The sequence below is a fragment of the Pyrgilauda ruficollis genome, unplaced genomic scaffold, assembly GCF_017590135.1.
Source record: "Pyrgilauda ruficollis isolate IOZ18807 unplaced genomic scaffold, ASM1759013v1 scaffold8, whole genome shotgun sequence".
Classification (NCBI taxonomy): Eukaryota; Metazoa; Chordata; class Aves; order Passeriformes; family Passeridae; genus Pyrgilauda; species Pyrgilauda ruficollis.
This window is the reverse complement of record NW_024529932.1, coordinates 12,245,035-12,257,689: the sequence shown is the minus strand read 5'-3', so window position 1 is coordinate 12,257,689 and position 12,655 is coordinate 12,245,035. Positions and strand designations below refer to the sequence as shown.

The following is a 12,655-nucleotide window of genomic DNA, read 5'->3' as shown; positions in this document are numbered from 1 at the left end:
TCTATATATTATAATTCTGTTGTAGAAAACAAAAATATTTTCATGAGACCAAGTAATCTGTAGCTCTAATTTGTTACAATGTGTAGACAGGCCAAGGTGTCTAATCTGAATAGAAACTGAAATATTAAATTCTGCCCATTTTTTGACCACAGACTTTTAGTGAGTGACATAGCATGAAAGATTAACACAAATATGGACTTTTGAATAATTTTTAAAGGACAGATGGATGTTTTGACAAGATTTTATTGTGAAACATTGGATTTAGAAAAGGTACAAAATGTCAACGGTCAGATGTGTGCCAGTACAGGATTTCAATTATCTATACATGTGGACAGCTGAACAGCTTCACTGCAGAACGTGGATTTGGACAAACTATCTAAAAGGGGGCCGCAATATTCACAGGCTTAAAATACATAAATAACTTGAGCCAAAATGGCCATTACTGGTCAATGCTAATCAACATCTGGAAACAGGCTAAAAAGCACAATACAGTACAACAATCTCCTCGCAGATCCACTTTTAAAGAACATCAGTTTATTATGTCAATAATCTGCAGCTCCAGAACATGATTCTCAGCACTGGGATTCTGTTGGCTAGTTAAGAATTTTAAAAAATTAATGTTAAAAATGAGATTATGTAAAAAAACCCACAGGTATTTGTTTAGAACTAAACATTCTGAAGCCCCTAAAAATTCTTCTGACTGGGATTTATGAAGTCAATTACTTCTAACACAGAACTTCTGCTTGTTTCTTTAAAATGTCCTGACTCCAGCTTGAACTCATATCATTAAGTAATCTTAATTCAAACATTTAATTTTGCTATGCATTTCTGTATTTTAAAACTCATTTCACTGAGTATGGGTCACCATCAAAATGGAAAAAAATGACCCAAATATTAATTCTGAATTAATAAAAGTCATAAATTTGTATACTAGAAAAATTAATAACAACCCCAAAGATAGCAGCATTTTCTACCCTAGTTTCATATGCTTAAAGAGGAGCTTTCATAAACATACAAAGTTGATTTTAGGGTATAAAAATACACATATACTATATGAAACAAGATAGCTCAAGTTTTTCATATTTTTCAGTAGTCTTTTGCTGCTGGAATTCATTTGAACTATTGAGAAAGTGTTCACAGTTCAGTACCTGGGTGAACAGCCAAGGATCTGCAGACTTTTGTTCTTCAATTAAAAATCTGTAGCTGTTTCTACACAATTAAGCTTGCTGAAATATCAACAGCTACCCTGTTACTAGTCAGTATCCAGAGCTGACTTAAACCTTTACCCATGTAAGTCTACTTCCTTTTATGCTGATTCATAACTTACCTTCCTGAACAGATACCTTGGGGTATACCAAATTATTGTTTAATAGAAATTTCTGAATATGACTCATGTCCATTAGGAGCAGAGCTAAGCTTAAACTGATGTAATTTAGAATGAAAATCCACCCAAAACATTAAAACCCACCATATGACACCACATCCATTCCCTTAATTAATTTCAAGACCATTAGTTTTGGCTACTCTTTTCTCAGTGTGCATCTTCAGTGGGGTATGTGAATCCTGCAATTCATTAAGAAGAATCACCATAAGTTACAACCAAGTACGTTAAATCAGACAATGGGGAATAAACGCATTTAAAACTTTGACTCTGTATCACTAGCTAAGGATGTAACATTGGAGTACAATGTCTGCTATGGAATTAAAATTAGTGCTGTGCCAAATGGGAAAAATGTATAAACAAACCACAAAACTCCAGTGTGGCAAAAAAAAAAAAAAAAATAAAAAAAAATTGGTTTTTGTTCAGGAAGTGTTTGGCATAAGCAGCACTAATAAAATTCTACACCTCACAGACACAAGCTACAAAGGTTATCTAAAGCCAGTACTCACTGTCCATCAATCAGCTAGCCAGCTCTTAATGCTGCCTCGAGCACTGCACTAGCCACTTTGATCTTTGTTTCAGATTCCTCTGTACACACATTTATATTTACATAAAACATTTATTAAACATGATTTTTAAAACATAAAAACCTTATGTACAAAATACCAACATTCCTATAAATAAACAGTTGGAGAAAGGCACTTGCAAGAAAAGTCTACAGTAAATCTTACAAAAACCACACTGCCTCTGTTACTGTACAATAGATAATCTTTCAGTCTCTCCCTATCACAAGAATGTAAAACACTAATTACTTGTTATAACTAAGAATATAACCGTTACAGTCGTATTTACACACATATATGCCTCTTTTTAGTTCCACATGAGAGCACCATGATTTCCATTCCAAATTTATATTTTCATACAAAGTAAAAGAACAGTTGCCAGAAACCAGTGTTCAGTGTCTGGAGATTCATGAACTTTTGGCTGACATCATTGTAGTTTAAAAGACTCAGCTGCTACTTTGTAAAAAGTACACCTAGTTTGTTATTGCATGTTGTCCTTTCAGAGAGAGCACTGCTATGTTCTCTATGCAATTGTTTAATACTATTGCTGGCAAAAGGTTTCCAATATCAAAAAAATAAAAACATTCTTCAAGCCAGTTGAAGTATTTCATCTGAACAGTAACTAAAAAATGCTGCATATTAATTATAAAAACATGTAGGAAACATGCCAACTCATCTGGTGTGCAAAAATATTTTTTCCACTACACAGGATTTTAAGGGCTTCACAGAATTACTCAAATGTACATTGAGTAGCAAACCCCACAAAGAACCAGTTCCTCAAGGAGATGTGAGGATACTCCCACTTTTATCAAACTTTTTACCCTTTGACAATGCTGCGACCTGTTTGAGCAGTTCTCTGTTTTTGGCCTGCAATACAGATTAAAAAGGTATGAGTTACTGGAATAGTAGTGTCATGCACCTTGCATTTATCAACAAACTCTCAAAACATACATGCTAAGAACATTCAGAGAAGGTAAAGATCACTTTTCAAAGAACTGTATATGTTTGTTGAGATGCATATTCTGTCTTCAACAGAGAAAGTAATCACACTCCCCATATTGCAAATTTTAGTATATCCACTATTGCATTGAGTGTCTGCTCAGTCTGTGATTTGTAAGGCAACTAATTCAGGCTTTCCTCCTGATAAAACACCCTTTAACAAGAGACATCAAGCTGTCAATGTGTTAATGCTGAGTGCTTAAATCAGATCCATAGCCCAATGACAACTGAGGAATTGTCAGAGAACAGACACAAAAAATAAACTTTGAGAAAGCATGTGAGGTAAGGCTTTACCTTTTAAAGTTCAAAAAGTGTGTTTAACTCATATGGAGACTGTCTGTTGGCTCCAGAACTGCTGTACAATGCATCCAAAGTTAAACATAGCAATGACCACTCATGAACGTGGTACTTATTGTATTGGAGTGAACCATCCTGAGTGAACATGCTGAGTGAACAGCCTGAATATATGATTCCATCTGAAGCATTTCCCAAGCATTGACAAGCAATTACGCACCTGCAACTGTTCCACAGTTTCCTTGTGAGCTTTCTCCATACTGTTCATCTTTGTCCTCAAGTTAGACTCTTGGTACTGGAAATCTGCCTTCAATTCTGTCAACTGAAAAACACAGATCCTATGAAAATTCCCTGAACTGCAACAGGATACATCTTCTAGTCAAGATGAGAAATCTTTAGCGAAGGCTCAGGAATCTCAGGAAACACTGCATTTATTTACTATTGCAGTATTGACAGCTCAGCACTTGAGAAGCAGTTTGAAAAATTTGTATACCTGTTTTACATGCAGAAAGCAACTGTAGTCATATAACCATACTATTGGCTCAGAATTTTATATAAAATAGGCTAAACCTCAACCAAAAAAAAAAAAAATCAAATACAAGACTGGTGATTTATAGTGTTTGCTGTTCTTTCAGCTGTGAGATGCTTACCACAATCTTCAGTTACATCTCTCAGTTATATGGTGTGGTAACACCCAAAAAAATCTTTCCTACAAAGACAATAAAAAGAATGTTTTTGTGTCCTTTTACACTACATTTTGTCCTAAGCAGAAGGAAAAATATATGCAATGTATACATTCCAGATTTATTAGGAAATGGAGCCTCTTTGCAAGCAAAGATGCCTGCCGTAACAAACCAGAGAATGCCCTCCTAAAGTGACTACCGAGACTGCTACTGCCAACCTTAGTATGTGTTAAATTGCATGTAGTGAAACAGATACTGTTCAAAAGAACAGTCAATCAAATGGCCAAGGGCAGGAATGTTGCTATAATGGTACACAACTCACTGAACACCCTGCTGCTCAAGGCATGCATTTATGGCTGTTGTAGCCTACAGGGCATCCACTGCAAACCCACATAGCTCACACTAAATATAAAAGAAACTAGTGGTAGTGTTGCACCACAGTTAAGTATGCAACTAGCTGAGCAAACACACTACCTGTACCTGTGAACACTCAGCAAACTGTGGTCCTCCCCTAATAACAGTCTCAGGGCTCCACGGTAATGTTGTGGTTTCTCATTACCATTTTGTGCAGGAAGACAAACAGGGCTAGTACTGCAAACAATAAGCACTGATAATGACATGGCTGATACCTTGACTCATAACAGAAAGTGATGAATAAGTATAATCTGTAAAGCTGGTGTACTGAGCTGGTTTTGTTGCCATGCTATACAATTCAGAGGTTTTACTTTTGCAGCATTCAAAACTGTTCAAATGCCATCCCTTCACAAATCTTGAGACACGACCTTAACAGCAATCTCCCACAGGTATGGCTCAGGCTTTTTACCCAATACATGTCTTCTATCTCACAGTGAAAAAAAAAATCTGCAGTAGATTCATCTGTTGTAATTTTTCAGCAATGCAAACACTGTATAATGTGTTCAGCTTTTGTCCTCCCTGCAGCAGCTGAAAAAGTAAGTGACATTGTGAAAGTGAGGACTTTGTGCCTGAAGGAGACTAAGTTTGAAGAACCCTAAAGTCAAATAGTTTTAGCAGTGGGGACTCAATAGATGCTCTCCCTATGGAAACAGTCACCGCAGTGGTTATGCAGAAGTAGGTGACATTGCCTTACCTACCATTTTTGTTAGCTTTGCCCAGTAGATTGAAAATAAAAAGAGGTAAGTGAATTTCCTACTAACTCACGATCTTCTCCTAGCTTTATAAGAGAGAGAACAGGGCCTAATGTCTGTCCTTTGAAGAAAATACCTAAAGAGAATCCATGACAGGCTGTTCAGCTCTTTCACACTAAACACGTAAAGGCTTGAAATAGCAAGTACTTCCAACACTAGGCATATTTTAACAGGACATAAATGAAAATAGGATCAATATCCTTTACAAAACACAACTATGTGTAGAAATGAAGATAGTAAACTATGGTTTAAAAGTGTAAGCATTTTCCTTTCAGTATGAATGAGTCTTTCTTAGCCATCAATGTTTGGTAATCCACCATGCATTCAAAATCAAAATTTTACTTGAAAATATAATAAATTTGTTTGGAATACAATTCCATAACCTACTCAATCCTGAACAGACATTCTAGAGCCACTGTTACAGTGTCCTAAAAGCATCTAGTTATTCAGATGGCAGAGAAATAAAGCAAATGCAAATCAAAGTGTGTACTTGTTGTTATTTCTCTTTTCTTATTAGTCATTAGTTTGTTTGAAGGGTGAATCTTCTGTAAGTGTTTTAGCTGTAGCCACTTGGGCCTGACAATTTCACTTAACTTTTGTTTTGTTGACTGACAGCCACTTAGTCCAAACTTTTCTTCAAGTCTCTGACTATCCACAAAGGCTTGACAACTCATAGTACACATACTTACCAATCCTATTAAAAAAAACCCACTTAATTTTCATACACTAAAAATGGAAATTTGGACATCAACTTACTATGGCTAGCGTTGATTTAGTTTAAAACTAAATAAAAACTATGCTAAACTCAGAATGGTTACTACTCTTTGTCATGACTCAGTTAAGAGCATGTAAAACACGCAAACCACTGTCAGACACTTTATCCATGAGCTGTGGCATGCAGCCTGAGTAACAGGCTAACTTCTTCATGGCTGAGGTGAGGTAAGATGAATTACTCTGACTGAGGAGACAAAATATATTCATGATACAAGAGTCCAAAAGTTTTCCTTTAGATGTTAAGATCTGATTAGCTGCTATATAAAACAATTGTATCTGACTGTTGTTTTATCTTAGTGTTTTGACATTTTTAGGAGACTGCAAAGCAGAAAACAAAATTATAAAGTTCTTATTAAGCAGGGGTAATTTTTACCTTTTTATCTTTCTCTAAAATAGTTTGATCTCTTTGCTGCAGAAGACGTTTAAGTGACATTACTTCTTCTTTCAGCTGACTTATGAGGACAAAGTTGTCAGTTCCTCCACTGTCTGCAGACTGATTTATAGAGCTACTAAAAGTGAAAACCAATAGTTACTTACAGCATCAAAAGAAAAAAGAAAAACACTTTAAAAAATTTCAAATTCGATAATTAATAATTCCATAAACATCCTTAAGGACTAATGCAAAAAAAGTATGTACCTGACAGAAATGGATGCAACTGGCAAATTACCTTACTAATGGCACACATTACATACACCTGCAGAAATATAATTCAGTATTAGCTTTGAGGGGGACAAATACCTTTTGACTGAAGCAGCCACTTTTAACTTTTATTCTGACCATTTGGCCAGAGACAGAATAAATATTCAGTCTCCCACATTAAGGTTCAAAAGAATTCTCTAGATACTGGGTCAGCTTAAAGCAGCAGGTTCTACCCAGAATCTAACTGAAAAACAATTTCCCCGTGTGAGGGAACACCATTGGGTTGACAACTGTTACCTTGTACATAAGCTTTGTTTAATTTTGCCCCAAACAGCTTAAAAGCAGGAAAATAACTGCTAGTTTTCTGCTAATGAAGTAACTTAATTGACTGACAGCACTCAGATGCCACCCAATAATCCATCTGGCAGACACAAGTTTCACATCCCTCATTCTTCAGACAAACAAAGAAAGGCAACTGGCCACAAATCAGTGCTCTCTTTGGTTGAAATGGCTCAGCTTTACAAAAATGTAACTTTACCTATCTCCATTTGATGGCTTGGATTCCAGTTTGGGTTTTTTCTTTGGAGTTTCATTCTGAATAGCTGCAGAGGATTTATGGCTGAAATCAAACAAAATGTAAACCTAAAGCCTCATACTATGCAACTCTCTAATATCACCATTTGGTACATGTAAAAAACTAACTCATGCTCCTAGGTGGAATGCTAGAGACTAGCCAGAAATGCAAGAAAAAAAAAATTCTTTAAATGAAAACTGCAAGGTGAATTAAAAGAAAATTAATAAATAATATCATATTTACCTCTGTTTCCATAGTCCCTGATCTTGTTCTGGACTCAGATTGCTGATTCTGAAATATGTGAAATGTACTTGGTAACTGATCAAATATGCCATTATTTGTAAGTTTACGTGAATGGTATCTGTACTTGAGAAAAATCCTTCCCCCCCTTTTTTTTTTCCTAATATGGTGAGCATTTATGAATTTTCAGTTGGACACTGAAGTTCCTGACCATGCTTTATAGTATGTCAGGAGGTTATACAATTATTTCTTGGCTAAGTATCTACACTATTACAAGTGACAAGGGGTAGACCTCAAGACTGATGGCTAAACCTTTTTGCTGACACTTCCCAATTTTTGTGAATTTGTCTTGCTAATCTTGTACTCAGCCAGTGGGTCTAAAGCAGCTCTCCTGGGATTTCCATACTGCCATATGAACACTGCCTGAGATGGTGCTCATTTGGTGCCATAAGAGTAAAGTTAAGTTTTGGATCCCTGAAAATAACTGCTTCTCAGGTGTAACCATTTGCTTTCAATCATTTCAAAAGGAACTAATAATGAACACTGATACAGCAATGGTAGAATGAAGAAGATTGCACTGAGTGAAATAGCTCCAAGAACCTGCATTTCTACCTCACTGTCTCTATTGCCTAATCTTAACAAAAACTGAAATGGACTGGGAAAGAGTCATATTAATTAGACCAGAAGCAATGGACCTGTAGCAGTCTATAGAAAAAAAGGTGGGAAACCAGGAGCATTGTCATCTGTATCGATACGAGTACTGCTATAACTCTTGAGTATATCAGAAGCTCCTTCCTGTAGTAAAGAGCTTATTTTTTTATTTAATCCCTACTGTACCTGTGCCAAATGCATTAAATTAGATTTAACTTTCTGTAATTCAATTTTCAGCAGAGATTTTAAAGAAGAGGAACAATACAATATCTCAATGCATAGACGAGAAAATTTTTTTTTTCAAATTCCTAAAAAGCTAAATATTTTCTCTTTTTTAAAGTGAAAGTATGGCCTTTCTCTTTTACTCATTACCAATATAATTTCATCTTATTTTGCTTCTATCTTTAAGGCAAGTTTCAGATAACATGAAAAATTATAAGCACTAGAAATGTGAAGTTCAGAAGGAAAATGTCTGTGTGTCTGAGATCAGGGTCATTACCATTGCAGACATAGTATTTACTATCAAACACAAAAAGTAAGTAGTTCTGAAGTTATGCTGCCACAAATCTATCAATGAAAATAAGAATCATGATTACTATTATAGCAGCACAAAAGTGGAGTTTATGACTAAGGAAATTTGATATGTGCATTAAGGTTGGTACGCTGTTTATGTCACGGCCAGAGATGATGTATGGAGAAAAGCTGCAGAAAATGGGACAAAACTATGTGAAATGTTACAGAGTGACAGTAACTGAACTGACAGTCTTATGTCCCTAGGTCTGTATCACAGCTACTCCTAAACTGCCTACTCCAGCAAGACTTGATTATAAAAGCTAGCAAAGAGGTACAAACTGGTCCTAGACTGATGGCAATCCCACACTGTTGTTTCTGCTTCTCCTCTTAATTTTGAGTATTTGTACACAAATAAGTCAGGATGAGGATTCTCACTGCTAATACACATCGTTAGCACATGCAGTACTACACAGCAGCTGCTGTGTAGAAACCCAAATAAAAGTTTGCCCTCAAGTAACTCATTTCTGTAGCCATTCCATAAGCCTTTTTCCTAGACCTGTTAGCGATTTTAAAATCAACTAGTTTGACAATCACCAAGAATTCCTTTTTTAGTAAATGAACACCTTCATTCAAACTCTAAGAATCCAAGGATTTTGAAAGACCATAAAGAACAATATTCTGCTATTGCTTTTGTCACCATGTTTTAAATAGTTTTTTCTTACTATCTCAGTACAAACAGAACACAGAAGAGCTACCAACAATATTTCAATTTTTGAAAGACTTACTTATGATGACTGCTGCTGTGACGATGATGATGGTGGTGATGGTGGTGGTGTTTTGAATGATGCTGGTCTTTCTCAGTAAGAGATGAGGATGAGGAGTTAGAATGTGAAGATCCCAGGCTCTTCCTTTGTTCTTTTGTCTTCTGTAGCACTCTCTTGTAGGACAGTGTGCAGAGCCAACACAACAGCTTTCCATCAACCTTTTGAGAAATAATTCAGGTTTATTTCCAAGTACAATGCACTAGAGAGATGTACTCAATATTTCCAAGGAGATTTTGTTTCACTTCATCCACTGTCTTTGAGAAAAACAGACATCTTTGGTATGAAACATCGCTATTGTATCTCCAATGTATGCAAGTTTCTTTTAGTAAAGTGAATATTACTCCACTTGTCATTTAAAGTTATGCTACAAAGAGTCCTAGCAATTTTTGGACCTGCTCTACATTGCAGAAATAACAATAAGTTTTTAAAAGGACAAGTCTTTTTTACAACGTGTTACTTGTCCCAAATATTTTTTTCTGTAAAAACAGCATTATTCTTGGGTTCAGTCGAGAGGCTTTTGAGGTAATTTTCTCAGCACCTTCTGGAATGAGAAAGTGGCACTCACCAAAGCTATTTAACAAAACAGAACACAAAGGGCTGCTAAGAGCAGTCTACTCTCTGGAGCTCTACTTAAAGGGAAGGCAGGAAAATAAGAAGAGGTAAAGTGACAGATTCAAGTTATGAACATACATGAGATCCAATGGATAAGAAAATAAAAGTAAAATAAATATCAAAACACGAGGAACCGTTGAGCTGCTTCACTTCTGTTCCCCAGCTACAATTGTCTGCTAACACTTATGCCTATTTTTAGGAAGGGTGATTTAATTAAAAGTTAGCTCTAAAAGTTAGCAGCTAAAAGAACAATTGCAAGTTACAAAATGTAATTCAAATATTGTAAAGCACAGATCAGCAACTTTAATCCAGTACTTAAAAACTTAAGATACATTCCTGTTAATCTTTCTCTTCTGAAAGAGGAACACTACTGTCAGCCCAAGCCATGAGAGGTGTGGAACAAAGCCTACCTTCCTTCTTCCCTCCTCTTTTCGATCAAAAGCACATTGCTGTTTGCACTGCTCACAGGTCTGGGGCGGCCCATACTTCTTCTCTGAGTTGGTGCAACGCTGGCATTTTGTGCCAATAAATGCTGCAATAATGTTACAATACTGCCAAGGCTTGGGCTGAAAAAAAAAAAAAAGTTGAACTGAAGTCAACACATTTGTATTGGCAGTAATGAACACAGGTATTTCAATTCACACAATGATGCTTCGAAACTGGAAGAGCTTCAAACAACCTACCTTAAATACCCTTTTCCCTACCATTTTTATCTTCAGTACTAAACCTTTCCTCTAAAATGATGCTTCTTCAAGGGTCAAAACCAGCCTCGACTTTCCATGGAAACCCAAACACAATAAAAGAAAAGCACACATCTATCTGGTTACTAACCTCTACACCTACTGCTTTTTATTTTTTTTAATATGTTGACATTTTCTCTCAGTTTTGCTACACTATTTAAAAAAATACTTACAGAACTTTAAAAGAAGAGTAACCAAGTGTTTTTTTTTAGACTGGGAATTTCTGATGGCATCCCTCTCCTTTGCACAACTCAGGGATTCAATAACCCTACAGTTCCAAGATTAGTATCCTAATCCCTGCAATTCTGCAGGAAACTTAAAACAAACCAAAAAAGCCCCACGACCAAACAAAAGCCAAATCCAGATCTATTTGATCTGAACTATCAGGTCAGGTTATCAACTTTTATATCACACACTCAACTAGACTAATAGAGTGCTGAAAAAGAAAACTGATGTCAGTTTTCACAGGTTAGAAGTGGCTGATTATCTTCAGTGCAGCTCTGTTTTTTGATGAACTACTGATAAAATCATTGATGGCTCTGTCCTGCAATTGATTTTGCTGCATTTTAAGCTTTTGAAAGCATTTCTTTGTTCAGTTTACATACACATTCACAAAGTGCCTGACTACATACCAACAGCTATTATGTTTCTCAAATAAGTTGAATTTCAACTAATATGGTTTAAGTATAGGGAAGTTATGCCTTTTTGTTTCACAACAAGCTTATCTTGATACCTCCCAAAACTCCTATCTGCAGGGCAGCTCAAATACAATGTGTGCATTCACATAATAGAAAAATTCATTTTTCCAACAGAACTGAAGCTAAAATTCAAAATGAGAAGATGCAAAGTAACATGAATGCAAATAATACTCAAAATCCTTTGTAGTTACTAGCCCGACATGACTAACATGCATTTTTTAAGACTTACATAATATGAAGTATGTGGTATTACTAGATTTTCACATTAACCAGTCATTAAGAACAATGAGAGCTAATAGTCTTCCTGCCATGAAGCGTGTGCTTATGAGAATATGCAGGGAATAATTTAATGTGTGTGGCATGAAATAACATTGCTTTGTTACAAACAGCTATACTGAAATGACTCTTAACTGTTAAGCTATATATAACCCAAATGGATTTCAATTTGGGAAAAGAAACGGTACCCCACAGAGGAAATCAAGAGATGTTAGGCTTTTCCATCACCTTTCTGGATGGCAATCTATAGTGTGAGTTTGTTTTGGCGGGTTTTTTTGGGGTTTTTTTTTCTCAGAAGAAAATAAGAAGATTAGTTGCAGGAGAATTTTGTTTTCGGTTTGAAGCACAAACAAGCGCAACTTCAGCATAAAGAACCAAGTAACTACTCACCGTTCCAAACTGCTTCACGTTTTGGGCACATTTCTTGCATATTGTGTTGGTTTTGCTAAAAGATAAAATGGCACAACATTGAATTAGGTGACGAACACGCACTATGATATTCTTCCCCATGCAACTACTTGCAAACAGAATCAGAGAACAGTCGGGTTGGAAGGGATCTCCAGTCCAATCCCCCTGTCAAGGCAGAGTCACCTAGAGCAGGTGACACAGGAACGTGACACAGGAACGCGTGCAGGCGAATCCTGAGTGTCTCCAGAGAGGGAGACCCCATCACCTCCCTGGAAGCCTGTTCCAGTGCTCTGCCAGCCTCAGTGTCAATAAGTTCTTCCTCATGTGGAGCTGAAACTTCTCCTGTTTTAGTTTATGGCCACGGCTCCCCGTCCCACCGCTGGGCACCAGCGAAAAGAGCCTGGCACCGTCCTCTTGGCACCCGCCTCGGAGATATTTATATGCATTGATGGGATCCCCTCTGAGCCTGCTCTTCTCCGGACCCGCCAGGCCCAACCGCGCTGGCCCCGAGCAGCCGCTCTCCGTACCTCTCCTGCTGGAACTCGGAGCGGCAGTAGGTGCACTTCACGATGGGGTGGGCGATGCGGCACTCCTGCGGGGAAGCGCCGCGTTACTGCCC

The 12,655-nt window shown here is 36.8% G+C and overlaps 1 protein-coding gene across 1 annotated transcript; it reads right to left on the bottom strand.

Moving 5' to 3' along the window:
- Nucleotides 1–227: 227 nt before the first annotated feature.
- On the bottom strand, nt 228–12,640 carry FAM76B (family with sequence similarity 76 member B; the record flags this gene model as incomplete). The annotated part of the gene is made up of 9 exons (XM_041487130.1): nt 228–2,811; nt 3,458–3,559; nt 6,234–6,369; nt 7,039–7,119; nt 7,318–7,365; nt 9,264–9,460; nt 10,325–10,480; nt 12,019–12,073; nt 12,564–12,640. Coding segments are annotated over 9 exons (942 nt in total), but the record flags the coding sequence as incomplete, so codon positions are not given.
- Between the last annotated feature and the right edge of the window lie 15 nt (nt 12,641–12,655).